General features: G+C 42.8%; 1 protein-coding gene across 6 annotated transcripts; it reads left to right on the forward strand.

Moving 5' to 3' along the window:
• The first annotated feature begins 1,791 nt into the window (after positions 1-1,791).
• Positions 1,792-25,551, forward strand: kat6b (K(lysine) acetyltransferase 6B). 6 transcript variants are annotated; one of them, XM_051417476.1, is made up of 17 exons: positions 1,792-2,021; positions 4,480-5,342; positions 9,448-9,556; positions 11,119-11,234; positions 11,463-11,544; positions 12,043-12,172; positions 13,160-14,121; positions 15,230-15,351; positions 15,838-15,950; positions 16,070-16,211; positions 16,346-16,507; positions 17,093-17,186; positions 18,743-18,974; positions 19,268-19,427; positions 19,856-20,134; positions 21,009-21,300; positions 21,428-25,551. In XM_051417476.1, the coding sequence occupies exons 2-17, from the start codon at positions 4,725-4,727 to the stop codon at positions 24,262-24,264; spliced, it is 6,450 nt and encodes a 2,149-aa protein (XP_051273436.1). In that variant the 5' UTR covers positions 1,792-2,021; positions 4,480-4,724; the 3' UTR covers positions 24,265-25,551. The 6 variants fall into 6 exon arrangements, with proteins under 6 accessions (XP_051273436.1, XP_051273439.1, XP_051273435.1 ...); XM_051417479.1 differs by lacking the exon at positions 1,792-2,021 and adding an exon at positions 3,435-3,458; XM_051417475.1 differs by lacking the exon at positions 1,792-2,021 and adding an exon at positions 3,474-3,709.
• Positions 25,552-25,706: the final 155 nt, after the last annotated feature.

Here is a 25,706-nt window from a genome sequence, read left to right on the forward strand (position 1 = left end):
CCTCTCAAGATGACAGATGGCAAAACACAAACACAAAAAGAGGGAGCCATGATCAAGTAATGAGAATGCCTGCCACAATAAGGAAACTACTAAATGTACTTTTTTCGCATTTTTCTTGGTAAACTTTTGCTCTGCTCAATGAATGCAAAGGGTTGGGAAACAAACGTAAAATGTGTGCATTTAATGTACTCCTTACAAAAACTATGCTATCTGTTTTGTAAGCAAGTGAGCTCCGGTGGCCTTTTTCAGGAACGTTTAATGTTTTATTGTGTAGCAGCAATCTACAAAATCTCCTTTCAATTATTGTTTTGTGTTAAATATGTTTTTTTTTTTAACAACTTTTGAAGCCGGGAGAAGGAAAAAAAACTTGACTTTGTGATATTTTGCCTACAAAAGCGAGTTCGCGACCAGAATATTATTTTCTGAACGCAGGCAAAGTGAGTAACTGGGGCCCTGGCCAGTGTTTTGCCCCGCAGATGGGCAGCAGTGTTTGTGAACACCAGTGTGGCAGTTGGCAGGGATTGAGGAGGGGGGATGGGCAGATTGCAATGGCACATGCTCCAATTCAAATTATCCCTGGACCCATGCAGCAGTGGAGGACCTGCTGGGGCCCAGGGTGGCATTCATTATAACCCAGACACAGGCAGGTTTGGTCAGCGCCTCCATCATGACACCAGTCCTCTAAACGCATCAGATCCTAACCACCACCCCTCCCCTCCTCCTTCCTCTCCTTCCCGCCCTGTTATTCACCTGCTTTAACAAAATGTTACAACAGCGCCTCGGTGGAATAACCCTTTTTTATTATTATTATTATTATTATTTGTATGTGTTCAACACGAATTATCAAAAGGCAGATTGAAATAAATGTCAAGGGCTTGAACGGCAACGAGACACTGAGCGATATTAACGCTGTAAATGGTGGAGCACAGGCGTTAACAGGTAAATAGAAAAACATCAATGAGGTGATCAAGGTAATAAGAGCATCTGATGAAGATACAACATAATGACAAGACTATTAACATGTGAATTAAAATGAATGCAAATCAAATTACACATCAAATATGTCTTCTTCTTTTAATAAGGGTTAAATGTTTTCATTTGAGATCTCTTTTAAAGCTGCCTGTACAGTACAGCATGTGTTTATAATCTGATGGGAAGTTACCAATTATCTCTCTAATTACATCTGTATTACTGCATGAAAAATGAGCTTTCTGGCATTTCTAATGCTGCTTTAAGAGTTGGTGAATGAGCGAGGGGGAGCGCAAAGAATCTAAAAAGGCTGACAATTTAATGATCTACATTATTGCTAACAACTATTGCTCTTCCTTAGGCATGGTGAAGTTAATTAGCAGATTAGGGGTGTGTTGGTGTATAATATCCCATACTGCCCTGGGTACTATTGGCCAGTGAGAGAAATAGCTAATTTATGAAAGGAAATAAATAATAAAAGTGGATTTTTTTTTATGTGTTTATGTCAAAATCAATCACATTTTTTTTAGCTTTATATCTACAGCACATCAATGGAAGTTAGAAAAATGCCCATAGGGAATAAATGTTAATAGATGTGTGTGTGTGTGGGGGGGGGGTGTTATGACATAAAAGTGTTATGTAGCCTGCCGAGACTAATCCACCACCACAAAAAGAAAAAAAAAGAAAAGAAGAAATGTTCCTCTTGGCTCATCACTGGACATGTTGATGGAGGGGGGGGAAAAGTGAAATTGACAATATCATTGTAGGAGCGCACTAAAGGGGCGACGGTCCGCTCCACTACACTGAAGTAGGGATGTCTACAGTGGAAGAAGAAGAAGGGGGAGGGTACCACTTTGTCACAGGCTGCTATGTAGATTAACCTTTCAATTAGTTGTTATCAGGTCCTCTCCATGTCTCGGCGCAAGCTTTTCAGCCTTCGTTTTAGGAGATCAAATCCCACGAAATCGCTCGGATATGTCGCCGCGCATTTATCCATCGACGTTTCCCCGATAATGAAGAGGAGTATCCGAGGGGGGGAAAAACTTGAAGAGGTAAACTACCAGCAAATATTTACGGTAGCCTGTGTGCCCTCGTTTTTTTTTTTTTTTTCCTTCTCCTCTCTCTTCTCCTTCTTCTCTTTCATACTAGTTATATGTTCATCCTTGCATGAAACTTGGTCGTTAATTCTTGTTGTGTCTTCTCGCCCACGGCGGCGGCAGATTACATAGAGAGAGAGAGAGAGAGAGGTTTTTTTTTTTTTTTTTTTTTAAGGTCTTGTTTGTTGTAACATGTAACCAAAAAAAAAAAAAACCGCTATGGAGGAAGCACAAAAAAAAAACAAAACAAAAAAAAGCTAAAAATGCTGTGTATCATTCCCTCATAAAATATGGGAAACGAGTTGCTGGAGAGCTGAGAAATGGGGGAGCTAAAAAAAAAAAAAACTAGCGATACATAATTGAGAAGCAGTGATGAAGGAGCTACTCTCCCAGCAGTCGTGTTAACTTGTATTCCCCCCTGAACGTCTCTCTTTCTCTCCGGGGCTCACTATTTTTCCCCTCGTTGGAGATATTTGATAGTTAATGGTGATAAAGAGGTCATGCCATCATTGCACAGCGCAACACAGGACGTTAATAATTTCTGCTTGGCAGATGCAGAGAGCGAGCAGGAAGGAGGAAAAGAAAAACCTACTTTTTTTATTTATTTATTTATTTTTTAAAAGCTCAGCGTTATCGTTTATTTATCGCCTCTCAATTTAACGTCACGTAGTTTAAATGTTAAATATCGGGAGAATTACGGCTCCTCTCGGGGAAATAATGAAAAAAAAGGGAGGAAGATAAAGAAGGAGGGAGGTGGTGGTGGTGAAGGGAGGGAGCATAAAAAAGGCGATAGCTTAGACACATTTAGCCCTGCAGGATATCTTGAATATGTGCTACCTGGGATTGCTACACAAATAAATATATACATATACAACGCAATGTGTTTCACTTTATAACAAGCGAGCCTTTTGCGGGTGGGTTTTTTTTTTTTATATAACGCAAAGAAATGATAGATTTAACAAACAGCCAATTAAAGTCTAAAATGTTCCAAATCACTTTCAAGTGTAACCAACTGTTTCAAGGAGGAATCTGAGTAAAGGTGGGCCGGTGTTAAACGCTTCGCAAATGAGGTTAAATATGTGTCTAATTTAATTGTTACTCAGCCACTTTATGCGCGTTTTAGTGTATTTATAACTTAATAACACCCCGTCGCCGCGGTTAGAGCTGTTAAGTTCACATATTACGAGTGTTGGAGGTAAATGATATCAATTCATCACTGAAGGCACCTTAAGAGGCGGGTCAATTGAGTGAAGTGACAGATCATACAGCCAGTGCCGTGCCTCTTAGAGTGAGCTCATACATAAAGATTGACATGTGCTTTATCAAACCAGAAATCGGATCTTGTCTTCACAGCCAATATTGAAGTTGCTAGGGAGGGCACATTAGTGTAAGGTAAGGTTTAATGAGACTCCATTGGATTGTAATCAGCGTCATGTCGGATTCATGTAAACTACAACATTGTAACAAAATGGCGACTGTTTAGGTGACATCAGTAATGCTGGCAACACTGTCATTTATCAGCTCAACTCAGCGGAACACAACTCTGGGTTTGTTACGTAGTTATTAACGGTTTCCAACGTCGTTTAACGGCTCGGCGGTTGTTTGCGGACGCGGCTCAAACATCTAACTGCAGCTGTCAGGAAGTAAGCATTGATTATTTATATATCTGTAGATAGATCGATATAAATAAAAATATGTAAATATGTATGTATCGGTTGTCATGGCCGCTCGCGCTGATCAGTTTGGTCGTTGCGGACGTCGAGCTGTCAAAAGTCGCGTGCGGACAACTAACGGTTAAACTTTACGTATGATGTCCTTTTATGTGTGTTTTTTTTTAGATCGTGTGTGTGTGTGTGTGTGTGTGTGTGTGTGTGTGTGTGTGTGTTAGACTATTTAATGTTACGGTGACATTTTGGAAAATACGTGCTGCAGAATTAAACTTGTAAGGGTTTTTTTTTTTCTTTCTTTCTTTCTTTCTTTCTTTCTTTCTTTCTTCTTCACGTCGACAAGGAATCTGAAACCGAAATTGTTTATCTGTCGAGGAGACTATTTATACTTTACCCAGAACTCGGTAGAAGTTTCTAGCTAACGTTACCTGACATTTGTGTGTAAACTTTTACAGAATACACTCTTTTTTTTTTGACAAATAATCCGGGTTTTGGTGGTGTGGATTATGGTGTCAGACTGTGGATTAAGTCAGTTGGATTTCTGTAGCAACCATGACAGCTCTTGCATCTGTTTTTATCCATCTGTTTTAACACATCTTTAAAAAGTCACTGCATTCCTCTGGCTTAGCCTCCTATAGCCAACATGCTATGAGCTAGAGTGTGAATAAGAAGAAATAATAGAGGAGGGATTGTATTTTACGAACCTGTTCTTACCTATTTGTTTTGTCTTTTCTTTTCTCTTTTAGATTTGATCTGGGATTAAACAAATAAAGCTCCAGGTCAGCTGATAAACTACCGTTGTGGAATTTACTCGTGCCAACTTTTCAGCAACTTCAATGTCAGATACCCAGGAATGAGAAGAAATATGTGGATGCTGGCGTGGAACATAATTTTTTGACCTCGTTATTAAGGATGTGGATGTACCCAGTGTTCAGCAGCAGAAAGGGGGAATCTGTATGGATCACACTTTTGTGAGTCTCATTGTTCAACCATGGTAAAACTTGCAAACCCTCTGTACACGGAGTGGATTCTTGAAGCAATACAGAAAATCAAAAGGCAAAAGCAGAGGCCCTCAGAGGAGAGAATTTGTCATGCGGTGGCCACATCGCATGGACTGGACAAGAAGACCGTCCTTGAGCAGTTGGAATTAAGCGTTCACGATGGCTCTATTCTCAAGGTTACAAATAAGGGGAGCGCCTCCTACAAGGACCCAGGAAATCCCGGGAGAGTTGGATCAATCCCGCCTGCAAATGTATCTGTGCCATCAAAGGAATCTATATGGAATTCAAGCGATCTGCGCCATATCGATTGGAATAAAATACTTAAGAGGGCCATTGAGGGCCTGGATGATACCCATGGCTCCTCGCTAAAGAACATCGAGAGGTATCTGAGGAACCAGGATGACCTCTCAAACATTGTTGATAACCCTGCTTTCCGACAGAGGTTAAGGCTGGCGGCCAAGCGGTCTGTTAACAACGGCAGGTTGTTAAAAAATGGCCCGCGGTATAAAATCAGCCATGGCAGTGCGGAGGGAAGGGGCTCCAGGTGTCCAAGTGCTTCCCCTTTGGTCCTGTCATCAGTGACACTCCTCCCCCACGAGCGAGACCAGGTACACACACCTTGGCCTCTGCATTCTCACTCTTTTAACCTCATGCTTATCCCCCATGCTACCTTGGACTTTGGTCTGTCATATGCTGTTGTCACCCTAAAGGACCTCCCCAATGACCACAACAGTAAAATTCCTGTCAAGATACTACTGTTGTTAATGCATTATTGCTTTCCACCTTCTTGCCCAGCTCGAACAAGCTTTGTTTTTGCGAGAAGTGTGGACTTATTTTGGGACTAAAACGATTGCATTTCCATGATATCATTACAGAGAAAGTTTGGGCCACCGCTGAGCGGAATTTGCCTGATAGGAATTTTACGATTGTGGTCTTTAATCTTTGGGGCTCCATCTTGGCAGGTCAGAAACAACGCCATCTAGAGTGTGTCCATTTGGGGCTGTGTTGCTGTTGGTCTCCATAATAAGAGAGCTTGGATAATCAGAAAGTCATGCTGACAGTGTGTGGTAGGCAGTCTGCTGTAGGCTTCCCATAGGTTATGTAACTCTAGCCTAATGACCTTAGGGGATGTGGCTGGCTGTCTTGTGAGTAGCAAAGCATTAGTGAGGAGATTTTGGGATATTTTATTGGTAATTTACAAGAGCATGAGCATAAACAAGTCTTCACAAACAGTGCTGAGAAATGGCAGCTGAGGTATGTGTGGTAGGACAGAATATTCTCAGACTCCATGCAGCTATTATGACCTTTGTGCTAACTGAGATGCCCCAGAGAGGAAATAAAACCATATAAACAAACTTCCAGGTTGCATTGTTTCTGCTGCTTTTGGCACCTCAGGGGTGGTTTATAGTTTTCAGAGATTGTGTCTCTATTACTGGTGCTTAGCTATAACACACACACTGCAGACAAATGTCTGTAAAATGACAGCACTTTTGTACTTGCGTTGCAATTTTAAGACACTGTCAAGTGCAGTAGAGTGTTTCATGGAAAATAGTTTTCATTGTGTGGTCCTAAAGTGCAATGTACAGTCATCTAGGTAGTTTGTTGTGAAGGCTTTTTTTTTGCAGATTGTGTGTTGAGGCTTATCAAGATGAAGTGCGGTCTAATAGTTTATGCACAAGTTATGCAGCTGAAGTGGCTAGCAAGCATCAGGCTATAGAGATGTCACCCTGCTCCCCACCAGTTTCACAGTGAATAATCAGGAAGCGACACCTTGATACTGCAGCCACAACTGTGACTGTGTCTGTGGTCAGGCCAAAAGTGAAACTGAGAACTGTTTAGAGACTCAGTGTCCTGCGATGGTTCTCATAGCTGAGGAGGGCCTGCTGTTTTCCATTTGGAACATTTCAACCTATTGCTCCCGGCCTGATGACATCACCTAGCCCAGTCCAGGTTTGCCATTCACTTCAAAGGATGAGACAGCTCTGCCTGTTCAGTTGTCGAAAGCACAAGTGTGTGTGTGTGAGTGTGTGTGTTGAGAATAAGAGATACTTTGAGGTAAAAAAAAAAAAAAAAAAAGAGCAAGTCTTGGTTTAGAGTTTATTAGATTCTGAAGAGACTCTGGCAGGAACAAAGGCAAGGAATGAGAGTTTTTTTTTTTTTCCTGCTGCGTTATGCAACCACTTGAGCGCTCTCTCTCTCTCTCTCTCTCTCTCTCTCTCTCTCTCTCTCTCTCTCTCTCTCTCTCTCTCTACCAGCAGTTTTCTAATAGGACCCCACCCCCTCACTCAGGACAGCCTGCTCTTTTGAAGCAGCATAATTTCCTGTAATGTACTTAATTTAGAATTCCCAAGTAAATCATCAGCATCTCTTCAGCTGTGTTTGTTTCTCTATTTTCACATTCTTGTGCTGTGCAGAGTGCAAATTGCTATTGGTTTTAATCACCAGGCCCAAGAATATTCCTGATGGAAATTAATTCTCCAGTTCCTGGATTAGACTTCATAGCTCAGTCAGTGGAGACTATGTTATGAAGCGAAGACTTATTAAAAAAACAAAAAAAAACTTGCCTATCAGCTTTGAGCATTTCATCAGCAGTTTGCACAGGCTGCATATTAGCACTGATGTCTTATTAATTTCAAGCTCTTTACATACATTTTTTCTTCCTTATAATCAGAAATCATATTTATAATGATCAGAGTTTCAAGGCCTTTAAGAAAACTGTTTACTCAGTGATTTGAGTTAACCTCGACAGGCTACAAAATAAAAATGACACACATGCACTTTTTGTACATGAACAAGAAGTAATAACTCTTACTTAAGTAATCATAACACTGAGGCCTTGTTTTCAAATGCTTTAGGCTGCATCTCTCAGCAGTGATAACGTAGAATGGCTTGTGATCAAGGACAAAAGCGAACATTTGTCCATTTATCTCTCCTCTGAGTGAATGTGATTTGAACTTTGATGAGCCCTAAATTGACAGACTGCGTGCGGTAAACTTAACAAAACATTGGGCTGATATCATATGTAGGGCTGCAACTAATGCTTGTTTTCATTATTGATTTATCTTTTTTTTATAGTTATTAATTTAGTCTAGAAAATAGTACTGCTCGTCACAAGTTCTAAGGCGAAAGGTCTCATCGTCATCGTTTGGCATTTTAGCTTTATAAATGTAAACAATTCTCATAATTATTGTGTTTCAGCACATGTTAACTGAATATTTCCAGCACTAGTTAGGCGCATTTGGATTGTGAAGAATACTTTCCACAACACGAGACAATCAAAATCCACTGATTACCTCTGAGCTACAGTGTTATATCCTACAGGTGTAGCCTCATCACACGGTAGCATTTCAGTGTTTTTATGTCCATAATCACAGCTGTGAGAGCAGCAGTGTGCTTCTAATGCCAGTAGCCCGCTTTCAAATATTGACCTGGCAGGTTGGAAAATAGAGTAATCATTGATGTGGCAGTAAACTGCTTCCCCTCACCGTAACAACTAATTGATACAACAGTCAGGAACAATGACCAAATCCCCACTGCATCCTTACTGCATCCCCCCACCCCCCCGGGGGTTCATTTGGATGGTGTTGGCAGGTTGAAATGATGCTCCCGTCTTGTGTTTGTTGACAGATGAAAGGAGGAAAAAAAAAGCAAACGATATCTCCCTTCATTCAACTGGAGGTCAGGAGCAGGTTAGGACCAATAGATTTGGAGGTCGCAAATTTTGTTTAGGTCAGGATGCTGATCTGCGTCATAGAAACCAGGAACTAATTATGGGCATCCCTAGAGTGCCCTTCAAAGCTCCAGTCAATTGACAAGGCCTTAGTGTGTAAACTGATGATGAGGTGGGTTATTTATGGTCACACCCTGTGAGTGTTATTTTCCGTTAAGAACTTCCTCTCAAGCAGAGAAGGAGGCAGCAGTTTGTTTGATGCTGCTCTAGAGGCTTGTGTATATGATCTCATATTTTAAGGGACACCTTATGAAAGCCATATTACGTCAGTCTGAGTTAAGTCTGGTCATGATTTCAGCCTAAGATTGGTTAAGTTTTGACTGGCTGTTTCATGAAGAGATGACACTAAGTCTTCCCCAGTTTCCTCTGCAAAGTCAGCCTCTTTTCATTCTAAGTGATCAATGGGGGAAATCCTCTTAAACCTTCAGCTCATATTTTACTTCTTCTGAACTTAAGCGTAAGCCTTTAAATGAGTGTTTGTTCTGAGACTTGCAACATTTACAGTGGATCATGGCAGTAACAATGAGAACATGTTTTATTATTGAGGTAATTTGATTACATGCTGGTTAATCCTTTCAGACTGGAGTGCAAGCTTTAAGAATTGGATTAAGCCCTTAAACTATGATTACTAAGATCACTTACCCATTCAGATGTAATGGATAAAGGAGGTGGATCTCGAACGCAGAATATCTCTGAGGATGAGATTCATTTATTATTCATTTCAAGTCTGTGAGAAGTCAACTCTTTTTTTTTTTTTCATTCTATGAGCTTACACGTCTACAGCTTCATATTTTTGTGGCTATTTCATTAAATCTCACTCTGGTTTTATCGTCTTGCTTTAACCAACAATATGTCTACAGTGATCTCTAAAATCCTGACCAGATAAAATGTCTGAAAACAAACAGGCTTTCAAGCACTTCATACGCAGCCTGTGCCCGTTTCTGTTTTTTAAACAGTTTGTCTCTGTTTGTGTTCCCACCCAGCTCCGCGTTGACCCCATCCCAATATGCAGTTTCTGTCTTGGAACGAAAGAGTCAAATCGGGACAAGCGGCCAGAAGAGCTGCTGTCCTGTGCAGACTGTGGGAGCAGTGGTAAGTCGTCTTGTGTAACGCTTCAGTTTTTGGATGTTCTCACAAGCTATAACATGCTGTGGTCGGGACAGAACTGTATGTGTATGTTAGCAAAGGCTCACACTGTTGCTTGAACAGTGTGAGCCTTTGTGAGGGATAGAGGTAGGAGATATGATCAAAAAGTCAAAATATGGCATACATGGCATGCAAAATGTGAAATATTATTACTTGTGTTCAGTGCAATGTTCTCCATTAAACCAGACAAAAACTCCTCAAATGTGTAAAACAAAATCTTTCTAGTTTTTAACTTAAATTTGTTTGGAATCATTCATTTGGACCACAACATTCAGTTGTTGTAGAGTTATTATTATGATATTGTTATGCTATTATGTATGTATTGTTAACTGTAGAACAGTATTTAGACTCCGTCATAGCATGATATAGTCTATCTGGAAATTCAGTTGGCAGAATATTTCTATAACTAGAGCAAAATGTCATTTTCTTGCCTGAAATACCTGAAAAATCATTGTACCTAATCACATTGATGCAATTCCTGCAAATTTAAAGTTTTCATTGAGCATTCCTGCTCATTGATTTGCAGAATTGCCCACAATACGCTTTTACAACCACATCAAAACTGCCATTGTATAAAGGTTATAGAAAAATCTGTTATTCTTGACAAATATCTATCATCCCGCATCATACAGCATACTGTCATATCACCCAACACTGGTAACAGCAGTTCTCAGCATCGGGTTGGCAGATGTCACATTCTTGCTCCGCATTTTTCACTTCCCTTTAAGGGATTTAATGGAAGAACAATGTTCAAATTGAGTGGCTGGAAAAATTGCTTGCAACCCTCAGTGGGCTCAAGAAGGGCAGATGCTCCATAAGTGGCCGTTAGAATCTGAAATCACCCGAGTCATTTTCTCTCAATTCAGATTCTTCTTATAGAGCGCACCCGGCACAGCGGATCAAAGATCAACCCTTTTCCCGCTGCAGACGGGTAGCATTTCCTTTACTGTTCTTTTGTTCCAGACAAAACTGCTAACCCCCCATAAAATTACCTCTGCCAAGGAGTCATTTATGTTTGAACAATTATTTTAAATGCCGTAAGGAATTGTTCTCCTGGTGACATTTTTATAGCTCAAATTTGACTAAGTAGCGTCGAGGTGGTTTTCATTAACCGCTCGTAGTGTACACAAATTGTGCTCTCACTGTAAAACAGCTGTTTTACAACCATGAGAGGGAGCCGGGTGAGGGAGAAGGCAAGCTTTTACATGACTTTCATGGATCGGCTTCCATTAGAATGAGTGCTGCTACTGTTTCTGCCTCATTAAGATCAAATTATCTGTAATTAGCGGCTCAGATGTTTGATCATACTGTTTTTAGACACAACTTGTGGCGGGGGGAAAAAAAAGTGTTGCGGACATACAGGCACACCATTGTTTTTGATGAGGTAATATGTTAATATTTAACCTTACTGTGTGAATAAATGAAAAAGCCTGGTCTCTGGCTCTGTGACACAGTCAACTCTCGCAAAAATGTGTTGTGCTAATATGCATTTTCGATTGCTTCTGAAGGGCATCCATCATGTCTGAAGTTTTCCCCCGAATTAACCTCAAATGTGAAGAGATTACGATGGCAGTGTATTGAATGCAAAACCTGCAGCTCCTGTCGAATACAGGGGAAAAATGCTGTAAGTATAATGTCGCATACATCTTAACACATACCATTTTCATCGTTGTTGACTTGGAGGTAGATCTCATATTGTGCATCCCTGAGGATTTGTTGGTTTTTCAGCAGATTTGTAAAAGCTTCTCTTGTGCACGTTTGGGCTTATTTTTCCAAAAGACTTTAAATGACGGGGGGTGTTACATGTATGCAACAGGGACATCCCTTACACATGCCTGCTGTTCCCTTTCAGGACGAGATGCTATTCTGCGATTCATGTGATCGGGGCTTTCACATGGAATGCTGCGACCCGCCGCTTTCAAGAATGCCAAAAGGTGAGGTGTTTACACTGTCTGGCTTCTCTGTTTCCCTCTCTGCTGTCATTTCAAAGCCTTTTTCTTCACAGACGGCCGTTCGGGCCTGTCACTCAGCACACAGAGAGGCAGCGGTGGCTTATTAGGAGCTTTGCATGCATATCAAATTATTTCAGCATCCCCGGGGAGATTTGCTATCTCTGGATTACAGTGCTGACCCTACAGCAAGGCTTGTAATGATGGTGCACGTACTGTAGTAGAACATTTGGCTGGCAATTCATACAAGTCACATAGCTTTGCTCAACAAGCTGACATGAAGTCTATTTCACTGGACAGAGAATTGACCCAATGTTTTTCTTATGGATTTTCGCATTGTGCTGAGTAATTGATTGTCATTGTGAGCTGGTGGGAAGCTCGCCAGCTCTCGGTATTAAAGGAAATGTTTCAAATGAATGTACTGTATGTCCTCTGAATTGATGAACCCACCCAAACGATACTCTGTTTTTGGACACCCTCCAGGAACCTGGATCTGCCAAGTCTGCAGGCCGAAGGAGAATGGGAAGAAACTGCTGCACAAGAAAGCCGATCAGATCAAACGTCGATATGCAAAGCCAATCGGAAGGCCCAGAAATAAGCTCAAACAAAGAATGTAAGTGTGCAATAATGTGAATATTAGCAGTTTTGTTTTGTTAAAGATGTTAAAGGGGTGATATTGCTAAAAGTCAGACGGTGAATTTACAGTATAAACAAACGCCCAGCTTATCTTAACAGTAAAATTATTATCCAAACTGTACATCACAGTTGACAGTTTTTCAGGTTGAAGTTTGACATACCGTTGTTGTGTGCAGTGTTGCATGTTTCCAATTCAATTCAATTCAATTTTATTTGTATAGCGCCAATTCATAACAGAAGTTATCTCAGGACACTTTTCAAATAGAGCAGGTCTAGACCGAACTCCTTATAACATTCCAGATCTGCGCAATTACTTTTGTGAGCACAATTTTGTCATTAGATTATAGTACTAAACTAGGACCCAAGCTGTAACAAACTGGCGTTATAAGAGAATAATGACACACCGAGCAAAAAATAAATAAATAGTTTTTTGTGGATGTGAATGGATTTCTGCTCCCAGAAAACACTTGTTATTTAAACACCTATTTGCACTGAAATAAAAATAAACTCTAAAAGATCTTGTGTACAGTGCGCAGTGGTGGATTACAAGGATTATAAGTATCAAAAGTAAAAGTATTCATTATTCTTGGATAATGTATAATTAATGCACAAATGTTTAAGCAGCACTTTAATATTGTAGCTGTTGAGGTAAAGCTAAGTTTATGTATTTCTGGTAGGTTGATTCATAACATTGCATCATATTTTAGAAGTCGATCACATGCTTTGTCTGTACAATCTTAATCTCCGAAGTAACTAGCAACTGCCAGTTGCAGCAAAGTCCAGCAAATGTCAGGTAAATGCAGTGGAGTGAAAAGTACTAGTCGGGTAGAAGTTTAAATAGCATGAAATGGAAATTAAAGTTAAGTATAGGTACACTATTTGGGTGGAATGTAGTACTTACTTTTTACTTCTGGCAGTGAGAGCTGACATTCTACAATAGACGTTGTTTTTCTTGTCTTGGCAGGTCTGTAACCAGTGGTGACGGCTCCATGGTAGCACTTGGAGGAAGGGGGTCACCTGGTAGGGGTCAAAAGATTACCGTCTGTTCCACACCTTCATCTGGTCATGCTGCATCTGTGAAGGACGCCAGAGACAGATTGGCTGTTGCAGACCCCTGTTGTGCGGTCGACGCCACCCAATTCACCACTTCCACCCCCACCACCACTCCCCCCCTCACGCCCACCTCCACCCCAGCTACACTCACCGTTAACAAGAAAACCAAAGGGCTTATCGATGGGCTTTCCAAATTCTTTACCCCTTCCCCCGTGGGCCGTCGCTCGCGAGCTGTATCCGTAGAGTCGCCCGCAACACATTTAAGCTCTAGAGACAAGGGTCTGCCCAAACTGTCCAAGCCACCAGAGCCGTTTGCCTTTGCTGTTGACGCCACTCAAAAGATAACACCCTCGCCCTCTGCACTTCCTCCCGGTCCCACGTTGCCGGGACTTAGTCCCCCCTCCCACGTGTCCAGCAGCTCCACCTCTGCTAACTCACCACAGAGCTCCTCCAGCCAGTCTAGTGTTCCTTCCCTGAGTAGTCTCTGCAATAGCAGCCAACTTAAGGGACTATTTGACGGACTCTCTCACATTTATACTACTCAGGGACAGTCGCGGAAAAAGAGACTACCTTGCTACGCGCCGCCTAAGCGCATGCACCATAAGCAGGATTCACCCCATGCGTCCAAAACGGGGCCCCAGCGCCTTGGAAAGAATGAGTTTAATAAAAATAGGTTACACTCCACATCTGCTGGGCCGGGCCGACCCAGAGGACACCCATTTAAGATCGTCAGTCATTTCAAACGTAACCCCTTCCTTAAAAAGCACAGGACACTAGGCAGGCTGAGGTATAAAGTGAGCCCTCAGAAGGGAGCCCCCTCACCAGGAAAGGGAGACTTGACAGATGGAAGAATTAAGCCTGAGAATAATCATGGTAAGCAAGGCTCGAAACTCCAGCCAAGACCTGCGTCTCCACACCTTTAAGCTTCTTCTTTATTTTTTTAAAGCTTGACACTCGCAGTTATTTTTTTCCAGACTAGAGATAATCTTTTCTTTGAGAAGACACCCTCAACATTCTAACAGACTACTAATCTTCTGCCTAATTTGAATTCTTTTAGTTTCTTAACCCAGTTTCGTTGCGTTTTGACTTGGCTGCGGAGTTTACGTGGCTTCCATCCTCTCGCCCGTTGGCTTTTGTCATAGTGCATGGCCCACTAACTCCCTCATGTTGCTCCTTGCTCTGTCCTTGACCCTCTGCAGTAGTGCTTCACATTGTGATCACTACCTAGTAGAGGCTGTAGTCACATCAGCGCTCTTCCTCATCCCACCCTCACTCTTGAAATCTCTGTCTCCACTCAACCTCACTTCCAGCGGTCATTAGACACATACAACCCAGTGATTCACCCACCCAAGTTGACTCAGAGCTGACATGATGATTATAGCCAGAAGTGCAGTAACCCTTACATTTCACTGTCTTCAGGAGTGGAGTCACAGTTTAAAAAAATAACACGTAGGAAAAACAAATGGATATATGTTTCAGGCAGTTCTAAACAGTATACTGCACAAACACTACTTACCCGAACAGCACATTTTCATAAATATGTTAATGACACATCACGTCCACTTGTAATGGGTTTTTGTTTTGGTGGTTAAGTCATGGTGTTGATGTCTTTCATAAAATTACTGCCTGCTTTCCAACATCAGTTGCTTTTCATGTCGACACTCGCTCCCTTCACTGCATCTGCTTCTTCATTCATGGGAAGCTGTCTTGGTAGATGACTAAGCACATGAAAGCAGTTACGCAATTAGAGTGATTTAGTTTCACTTCATTACATTAGGGATTTTCATATAAACATGCAAAGATGATACATTATGAAATTCCTCAGAGACACGGCCTCAAATAGGCTCAGCAGCAGTACTCACAGTATAAGCACATTTGCATAGAATGCATTTATGAGATTATTCAGCCAATGCTGCTTCAACCAGGCCTGTGCTGATGTGCTATCTGATGTGTTGATGTCGTGTTATTGTGCCTGTAACAGGCCACAACGGGGAGCTGCGTGTGAAGCAGGAGGCCCGAGCTGACTTTGCGGCCATGTCCAGAGACCATGTCACAGAGGAGGACATCGAGACGTTCGTGCATGTGCAGGAAGTCGCCGTGCAGGTCAGAAAACATCTTAAATCTTCAACTGGAATAGTTAGGCTTAGCTGAGCAGTTTAAAATGTTATTTTTATTGATATTTTTAAGTTGAACAAGGGGGTTATATCTCATGAGCACAGTTGATTTACATCAGATTGTATTCTCAAGATAAAGTTTAGTGAAGATAAGATTTGTAGATGTACTCTTAAGGTTTCTGTGTACCATGGGACAAACGTTTGTTCATCCCGTGTTTTTAATGTATTGCTATTGTGAAAGCTAGTGGATCAGAAGCTAACCCATATGTCAGTGGGGGTTTAAAGATTTTATCTTAAGTAGATTTTGGTCAGTTTTCATTTATCTTTCGTTGAGAAATCAGAGCTGTGAACCACAATCTTTATTTGAGAATTTTGTCACAATAGCATTTTATGGACTGGTGATTAGAGACAGTGTAAAACTGAATTATCTGGGTCACCACATTTATCCATTTGCTTTTATTCAATCTTTTCACAGAGAACTGGATCTCTGATGAACACAGACTCCATGCGATGCCCTGCCATCATTGAATTTGGAAAGTATGAGATTCAAACCTGGTACTCGTCGCCTTACCCGCCTGAATATTCAAGGTAATGTTGCTTTTTACATGACAAATAATGCTAGTTTCTTTGTAAGTGGAGTTTTATTTCAATGTTTATTTCAATGTCATTGAAGTACAAACTGCAGCTCTCCCTTTTGTCTTCATCAGATTACAAAAGCTTTATCTGTGCGAGTTCTGTCTGAAGTACATGAGAAGCAAAAACATTCTCCAGAGACACACAAAGAAGTGTGGCTGGTTCCACCCGCCAGCCAATGAAATATACAGAAAGGACGACCTTTCCGTATTTGAGGTCAGCTTCCCTTTACAGCAATAAAGCAATAACTGTATGCTGCATGAGATTCCACTGAATGGGTTCTGGGAGGAGGAAGGAAAAATGGGAACTGTTTGAACAGTGTCCTCTTGCTCTTTTTATTCCGTGTTTAGGTTGATGGAAATGTCAGCAAACTATTCTGCCAAAACCTCTGCCTGTTAGCCAAGCTTTTCCTGGATCACAAGACCTTGTATTATGATGTGGAGCCTTTCCTCTTCTACATACTTACAAAGAATGATGAGAAAGGCTGTCATCTTGTGGGCTATTTCTCCAAGGTAAGAATTACAGAGTGATTATATGGGAAATGAAGGAATACCGCACATCATTTTTAAATGATGATACTGATACAGTAAGACTTTACTGTTATTTGTCTTTTTCTTGTAACGTTGATTTAACGTATTCAAAGTAAATGATGAGTTGATTCATGGATTAGTAAACCAAGAATGCTAAACATTTGTCAGTTACAGCTTCTAAAGTGTGAGGATTTGCTGATTTAGTCTGTTTTACATCATTGTGAATTGATTATCCGTAGGCTTTGGACTGTCTCATCTTCAATTTGTAAAGCAAATTTTGGGTTCTGGCAAACTGTAATGCATATTTTTCATCATTATCCGAAACGATTAATCGAATAATCAAAAAAAATATGTGACAGATTAACTATCAAAATCAAAGATAATTATCATTTGTTGAAGCCATAATTCAGACCAGTGTGAAACTTTTAAGTGAAAGCTTATCACCTTGTGTGTGTATGTGGTGTGTATGTGCATGTGCACAGCTTTAGACAAGGACAATGGCAGGTGCAGTAAATTGCCAGCTTCAGCAGAGCTCTGACATACTTGATCTGTTTCTCCTTCCCTCAGGAAAAGCTTTGCCAGCAGAAGTACAATGTCTCCTGCATAATGATCATGCCTCAGTACCAAAGGCAAGGATTTGGAAGGTTCCTTATTGATTTCAGTAAGTTCCTTAATGCTTTTTTAGACCACTGAACTGAGTTTTTTTTTTTTTTTTTTTTTTCATTGGCCTTTACAAACACTTTCAGATTAAGGGGTGAATTTGTAGCTTGTGGCAAGGTGCTGTTATTTGGTTAAGGCTTTGAAGTAGCCTAATCAAGAGCATTCATGTACAGTGCTTAGGCAATCACAGAAGATTAGGAGCGAGAAACATTACATTCTGGCTGCATACATTATGTGACGGCCAATAGTATTTCACCCAAGCATAGCCTGAAGAGCTTTTTCATAGAAAAAGCCCCCATTTCTCTCCTTGACTTGTGATGAGGTGTAGATACTGCTTTTATGTTTTAGCCCAGTAAATGCAACACATACAATATTTAAAGCCTCGCGGTCCACTTATGAAAACAGTTGCTGCCTTGAGTGGATTTCTGTGTTTAGGCTGGCGTTTTTTTTGTCATTATAGGCGTTTTATTGTTTTCAAGAGTTGTCTCTTTGCCGAGTTTGTGTGTGTGATGAAGAGAAGGAAAAAGGAGCGAGTGCAGGGTGGGCGGGCGGTAATGGAGCATTTGATTTCCTGTTCACTTTGGGAGCCATTGAGACACAGAGATGCAAGAGGATCTGTGATATTGAGAGTGTGCTGATAACAAAGACAGGGATTAAGGGAGATTGAACACAGCTGAGTTCTGAGCTCTTTGAAGGCTTTATTGGAAAATGTAGCTTTGGAGCTGGAAGTTGTTTAGATTAAGATTTTCTGTTATATTGGATTGTATTAGAGGAACACTTTGTCTCAGGTAGCTCTGAGAGCAGAGCGTTAGGGGGGTGCCTGTGTGAAAAATGTTCTCTTTCAAATCATAATTCAGAGGACGCTGAGTAGCTCTTTTGTATTGGTTTATTAATGATAATATACTTGTAAAATGGCACGAAATGAAATATGACTTTTTTTCAATTAATTTATTTGAATATTCATTGCTAAGTGTTTGTTATCACGGGCTCCTCTTCTTAGCTTTAGTAATGAATATTGTCATGATTACTGGAATATTATGTGTTCACTGTTTGGTGATTAGATTTGCTTGTTTGGTTCTCGGTAGTGGGTGCACATTAAAAGGCATTAATTAATTTCATGCCGCTCATAATGGATGACCCTTGACAGGGCTGCTATAAAACTAATTACACACAGATACATATTAGTATTAGGTTTTTTTCTTGTTCGTTATCTCTCCTAAGTGCAGTCTCTTGTGAGCAATGACATCCAGCTGCTTCTCTGTTTCGCTCTGTCGCTTTGTTTCCTCTTTACTCCCCTCTTTCAACCTCCTTTGTTGCCCTTGCCAGCATGTATCATAGCTTCTGACAGAGGTTGAAGGAGAGGAAAACTGATTGCCTTGCCTCTCTTTATACTATTTGAAGGTGAAATCCCAACCAGCGTTTGGTGTCACATCCTTACATGAATATGTAATCCATAAGGGAGGGGGTGTAGGGACTGAATTGCAATCTGAAATAACCCAGCAGCAACCTCTAGCTTGACTAAAGCATTTTGTTTTTGTTTGAATCTTGTCTTTTTAGGTTACCTTCTCACCAGGCAAGAAGGACAAGCCGGCTCCCCGGAGAAACCGCTGTCAGATCTGGGTCGCTTATCCTACCTGGCATATTGGAAAAGTGTCATACTGGAGTACCTTTATAAGCACCCAGATAAACACATCAGTGTTAAAGGAATAAGCAGGGCCACTGGGATGTGTCCACATGACATCGCCGCTACTCTCCAGCAGCTCGGCATGATTGACAGACAGGATGGCAGGTCAGTTTCCGAGCCGCAGTCTCCTTCAGCCTGTGCTGCCTCTTCTGCATGCTGTCTGACTTATCCAGGCCAGTGGGTATTTTTAACAGCATATCCATTAATGCCGCTGAATATTGACAGAAGTAAGTCAGGTTAAGCACCCCCAAGGACATGGAGCACCTGCTGTCCCAAAGAGCTCGTCTTTGTGCTCGTATTTAACCACACATCACCTTCTGTCTACCTTCTGTCTACCCTGGCTAGTGCTTCTCTCTTTTGTCCACATGAACTCACAGGCTTTTCTCACTCTGACCTAGGATTGTGTTGATCAGAAGAGAGCGATTGATTCAGAGGCACATGGAGAGCCTGAGGGCTAGCCCACGTCGGAATGAGGTAGACCCCGACGCCCTGCGCTGGACACCTTCCACGACTCTAAATGCTGTCCTGTCTGAGGAGGAGAGGGAGGCAGAGATGGATGTAGGTTTCCTCATTTAATCAGGAGACTCTTGTTATTTGTTTACACTTGCCTACAATGCTATTATTGGATGTTTGTTTGATTAGCTGGAGAGTTCAAATAGACACTATTAATGGGAAAAGCATTCTCACTGGCAGCAGGGATCTAATGTTGTGCAAAATTGCCCTAAATCAGTTCACTACATAATTGATAGTGCTGAATATTCCATGAAATGCAATCTTTCCACGCTTGCTTAACGGAAATGTTTCCTCCATGACGGGCAAACATCCCATCAGGATGCTGTTCTTATTATCAGGAGAAACCTGCAGTGATTCATTTGTCATGATGTTAATTCCAATCTCTTGTTTTCCCATTAGCCTCATTGCTCAGATGTTGGAGCTGTGCGTGCGCCTTTCCCAGAGATAATGCGTCTTGTCTGTTTAATTACCAGGCTGAGCGGCTGAAAGAGCAGGCCAGTTGCTGGGAGAAGGAGGAGAGAGAGGGCTACATGATGACTCACAGTAGCAGGCAACCTCTCACCAAGGTCCACTGTAAGGTTCCCTACAGGACCTACGAACGCCGCCCAGCGCTTTCCTGGACCAGGCGCATCCAGCAGTCGCAGGAAGTGAGTGATGACGAAGCCGATGACGACGACGACGACGACGATGACTCTGATGGCTCACCACCTATCCTAACAAAAGCCCATGCAATGCTTGCAGCCAAGAGAAAGGTGACTTTTATTGTTTGTTGATGTGACTCATGCTTCTTCTGCAGCACCACAAGTCAGCTGTTCTCCCCAGTGGGATTATCTCATTGATTATCTGGAGTTATATTCTAGGACAAAGTGGAATTGAATGTACATCATTAGATATTTTCCTTCATTAGGGACCATGTTGTGTACTCTGGTGAGATGGAAAGGTTTGATAAATATTCATGAATTCAGTGGAGGGTTCAGTGGCTTCCTCCTGTCATCTGGAGCCTCCCCGTGTGCCTGCAGCTGTAGATAATAGATTGTGTTTTCACTGCTGGTGTCGAGACTGTGCAGGCTAAACCTTGTACTATTGTCAATGGTCATGGTTAATTTACTGCCCTCCACTGTGCTTCTCACATCTGTTCTGTCTATATGGCACTGCCCCCTTGTGCTGGAGATAATATTACAGCCGGGTGCATGATGTCAGAGAGACCTTTTGAACAAAACAGTATGGAAACCAGAAAAGAACGACACTGGCTGTTGGAGTTTATTTAGTGCATTAGTTACAGTATTGATTTCACATTCTTCTTGTGAAGGATTTTGTAGAGGAGAGCGGTTGAGTCGTAGGCAGCCGGTGGGAAACAACTGGAGAATGTAAAATATAGACTGTGGTTTCTGCTTATTCTGCCTGTCTCATTTGTGGTTTTCCACACTAGGCTGCATTGCTCAAACATTTAGTCTCACAGTGTGGTTTTAACATTTTACATTTAGCACAACAGCCTGAATGAATTTCTGCTATATCCTCATGGAGGTCATCCACCTAGTGCCCTAGTTTTCAGTCTTTACAAAACTGCTCTACTCTGATGGAGGTTTTATTCTGTTTTCATTGGCTCTTCTTTTATTTGTGTTTCAGAGAACCATTGTGCTCAAGAAGAGAGGGCGTAAAAGAAAGAGAATAAACAGCAGTGTTACAACAGAAACCATCTCTGAGACAACTGAGGTGCTGAATGAGCCATTTGATAACTCAGAAGATGAGCGGCCTATGCCCCTGCTGGAGCGCACCTGCAGAGTGGGCGAGATGGAGGAAGAAGAAGAGGAGGAGGAACGGGAGGACAAGATACCTATTACACCAATGAAACGCAGAAGAGGTCGCCCGAGGCTGGACAAAAATGCACAAAAAGACAATCTTGAACACTGGAATGAAGGTATTTGCACCTTGACTGTTGCAAAAGAAATACTCTTTGCTAAATTATTTCTTAGGAAATGTTTGTCTAGCAGATTGTTCTTTCTCTCTGGCAAAACAGTAAAGTTTGTTTTATTTTTTATCCGTAGGAGCTGAGGTCCTCTCTAAGAGACCCAGCAGACCCCGCCCAGTGAAACGGAAGAAAGGCTGGCCAAAAGGAGTAAAACGTGGTCCTCCTAAATGGAGGCTAAAGAATGAGAGAAAGATGGGCTTCAAGCTCAATCTGTACACACCCCCTGAAACCCCAATGGAGGCAGAGCAGCACCACATTCAGACTGAAGAACCAAAAGGGGAACCAGACCAGGATATTGTCAGTGCAGACGAGGGCAGCAAAGCAGGCAGAGGCTCGGCTAGTCCAGATATAACGCTGGACAGGCTCCCCTCTGAGCCCCCAAGTCCTGCTGACCATGGCTCGCATAAGTCGAGCTCCCCTGAAGGATCGCCAGTGGCTTCTCCGGTGTGCTCACCTGCCGCCTCTCCTGGCGCCATGTCCCCGAGGCCTGAGGACAGAGGCGATTCCCCAGAGCCGCCTGAAGATGACCAGCAAGAGAGTGAACACGGGCAGGACTCACCAGCCAAAGATGTGGAACACAGCACAGTGGGTGCTGTATCACTGGAGAATGACAATGAGGAAGATGAGGAGGAGGACAAGCAGAGAACTCAAATAGAGGATCAGGATGCAGATGATGAAGATGACAGCAAGACAGCAGAGCCTGAGTGCAGCAAAGCAGAGTTGGAACAGAGTTCAAAAGAAATGCCTGAATGCACCCCACCTTTTTTAGATCCAAAAGAAGACAATGACTCTGAGTTGAGTCAGCAGGTTTCTACAGTACCGTGTAGTGAAGAGGAACCAGCTACCGCTACAGAAAGCATCCAGGAGGCAGTGACAGAAACGTCAGTAGCAACACCAACACCTGAAGCAGTAGCAGTCGCTTCAGTAGCAGCTGTAGACTCTGACAACCCTGTAGACTCTGAGTCAGAGGAAGAGAGCACACCCAGTCCTTGTCCGGATCACCCACCTCCTCAGCCCGCAGAGAGGCCCACACTCAGTCCCGTGCTGCGGGAGGATCCTCCAATCTGCACAGAGATTGACTCAGAGACGGCCCAAGCTGTTCAGTCCCTGACACAGGAGACTGAGCAGGAGAATGTTTTCCAGGACTGTGTGGAGAGCCAGGAGCCCTGCAGGAGCCTGCAGACCTACACTCACGTGGCCCAGAGCCCCCAGCTCACCTCGCTGGATGACTGCCCCCAGTCGGACCACAGCAGTCCCCTTTCCTCCGCACAATCCCATCCCAGCCAGTCGGTACGCTCCGTTAACAGCCCGGCTGTCTCCATCCTGGAGAGTGGCTACACTCAGATCAGTCCTGACCACAGTGCCATCTCAGTGCCCTCGCTCCACAACATGGAGACGAGCCCCATGATGGATGTGCCGTCGGTGTCAGATCACTCGCAGCAGGTGGTGGACAGTGGCTTCAGCGATCTGGGCAGCATCGAGAGCACCACAGAGAACTACGAGAACCCCAGCAGCTACGACTCAACCATGGGGGGCAGCATCTGTGGGGCAGGCCCCTCCCAGAACAGCTGCTCCTATGGCAGTATCCCCCCTAGTGGCCTGGCCCAGAGCAGCTGTGCCGTGAGCCAGCAAATGGCTGCCGTCAACCCCGGCAGCTGTGGGATGATTCAGCAGAACAGCCTGAGCTCGCCGCCGCACTGCAACGTCAAGTCGCCACAGGGCTGCGTGGTGGTGGAGAGGCCTCCAAGCAACAGTCAGCACAGCCAGCACAGTCAACACAGCCAGCGCAGCCAGCACAGCCAACACAGTCAACACAACTCCCACAGCAGGCACGGCCCACACAATCAGCACAGCCAACACAATCAGCACGGTCCACACAATCAGCTAAGCCAGCATAGTCAACACAATCCCCACAACCAGCATAGTCACCACCACAATCACCACCTGCAGCACAATCAGCTCAGCCAGCACAATCAGCACGCTCAGCATAGCCTTCACAATCAACACAGTCAGCACAGCCAGCAGCAGCCAATGGCACAGTGTGCCATACCCACCAACTTCACCACCACCATGCAGCTGGCAGACATTCCTGAATCTGGCAACCCAAACTTCGCCCTCTATGAGCGGATCAACCACCAGGGGGAGTATGGCAGTGGGCACTACTCTCAGTCGTCAGGCCTCAGCCTGGCCAAACTGCAGCAGTTCACCAACACGTTCATAGAACACCCTCACTCGCTGCCTTTCAACCACTCGGCCTCACACCCCATCACATCTTATGCAAACACCCCTTCGCTGTCATCTCAGCACTCCAGCCTGGTCTCCTTGTCCCAGACCCCACATCGAGTGCCCAACCCACAGGTGCAGGCCACCATGACCCCGCCCCCCAATCTCAGCTCCACGCCAACCATGATGCTACAGCGCAACATGGGCATCCCGCCCTCACAGCGAATCCAGCCCCAAATGGCCTCCAAGAGTCACATCTCGGCACGCTCCAAGTCGGCCCCGCTGTCACACCACCAGCAGCAGATGTACGCCCGGCCACCGCAGACTGTGGCCATGCAGGCGCCATCTAGGACGCTGGCTACCATGCCGCGCATGAACATGAGCGTGAACATCATGCCGGCACCAGCCTACAATGTCAACTCCATGAACATGCCCTCCCTCAACGCCATGAATGGCTACAGCATGAGCCAGCCCATGATGAACAGTGGCTACCATGGCAACCATGCCTATATGAACCAGTCACCCCAGTACTCTATGCAGATGGGAATGATGGGAACACAGCCATACCCCCAGCAGCCCATGCAGGCTCCACCACATGGCAACATGGTGTATACTCCAGCTGGTCACCATGGTTACATGAACACAGGCATGTCCAAGCAGTCCCTGAAAGGGCCTTTCATCAGGCGGTAACTCTCCGCAGGACTGAGCTGTCTCTTCTCACGTGCATTTTGCTGTTAAAGATGCACTGATCTGGCCTTTTTTTTTTTCTTTTTTTGGTGTCTTTTTGTTATTGTTTATTACTTAAAAACCAGCAGCAGCACTTGGAAAGAATGCAAAAATTTTCATCAGTGAGTAAACTTTGAAGCTAATGTTAAAAAGTATTTTTGTTTCTCCAAATGGGAAGCCTTACATCATTACGATGAGAATCTATTTAATTAGTGTTAGTGTCTCTGATGTGTCTTTAGAGCAGGCGGGTTCAGAGCTCAGAGGTAGAGATTTCATCAGTGGTCTTGCAGTCGTGTAGCAGCCTCAAATGAAGCCATTTAATGTGCCTGCTACAAGTGGAGTTAGTGGCTGTTTGAACCTGTTCAGTGTACCTGTCTAACAGTGCTGACAATTAGTTTGTACTATACTCATGCCTTTGTATATTTAAATTATTGTACTTATTTTGTAAAGTGACAACTAGCATGCTTCAGTCTCTGTTAGTGACAGTGCATTGAGTAGTACTGTACAAGTGTTGTGCTTAATAGCAAGCCATTTTAAAGATATCTGGCCTTTATTAGGTTTCCCTTCGCAGGGAAAAAGATGAAACTATATTTTGTTAATTCTAATAATGTAAAAAAATGTAAACTTAGTCCTGTTTTCTGTTCGGTTTGAGAGGTTTTATTGCTATGTATGTATAATTCTGAAGTCTTTTGTAACAGATCTCCTTGAGGCAGCTTTCTGTTTAATAAAGCAGACTGATTTCTGTCAAAATAACAAAGCATATCTCAGTGTTTGTACCCTGAAAATTCTAAAACATTTCAAAATGTCCAGAAGTGTGGCAGAATTTAAAAGAACTAAATGATTATAACGATGAATAACAATAAAGAAAATATAAATTTACTCCAAAGTTGATATTTTACATAATGCCTTTAAAGCTACGTTTTCATTCCATCTGTAGATTTGTTTTCTATCTTTATAAAATGTTGGATTTATATTTTACCGAAGTGTAGAAGAATAGAGCCTGTGAATAGACCAAACTAAGCTAATGGATTGCATGTAAAACGCAACTTGTACTTGTGTTTTTGTTTATATTGCTCTTTTGTAGCCTTTGTACCTGTACAGAGTTGCTGGTAAGAACAGGGGGGAAATACCTGGCTATGTGCACAAAAATTGGACAGAATGACATTCTTGTATTTATGACTTTTCTCCTTTTGTCAGTTACTTAAAATGCTGTACATTTTAGCATAAGAATAAATTATGATTGACCATGTACTTGATTGTTCTCCTTTTAATTTTAAAAACATTTACTAGCCTGAGGCGTGTCACAGAATGAGAATGCAATGATAGATTTTGAATTCGTGGTAATCCAGGCAGCCGTTTTCTCTGCAGAAAAGTATTTTAAAATAAAAAGAAGTTAAAAAAAAGAC

Source organism: Dicentrarchus labrax, unplaced genomic scaffold (assembly GCF_905237075.1).
Source record: "Dicentrarchus labrax unplaced genomic scaffold, dlabrax2021, whole genome shotgun sequence".
Classification (NCBI taxonomy): Eukaryota; Metazoa; Chordata; class Actinopteri; family Moronidae; genus Dicentrarchus; species Dicentrarchus labrax.

Bases quoted from the DNA above. Each gene is read 5' to 3' on its own strand.
- kat6b (XM_051417476.1), top strand. From the start codon at position 4,725: ATGGTAAAACTTGCAAACCCTCTGTACACGGAGTGGATTCTTGAAGCA. The intron at 9,557-11,118 runs GTAAGTCGTCTT...TTGCTTCTGAAG, and splicing joins TGCAGACTGTGGGAGCAGTG to GGCATCCATCATGTCTGAAG. The intron at 11,235-11,462 runs GTAAGTATAATG...GTTCCCTTTCAG, and splicing joins GAATACAGGGGAAAAATGCT to GACGAGATGCTATTCTGCGA.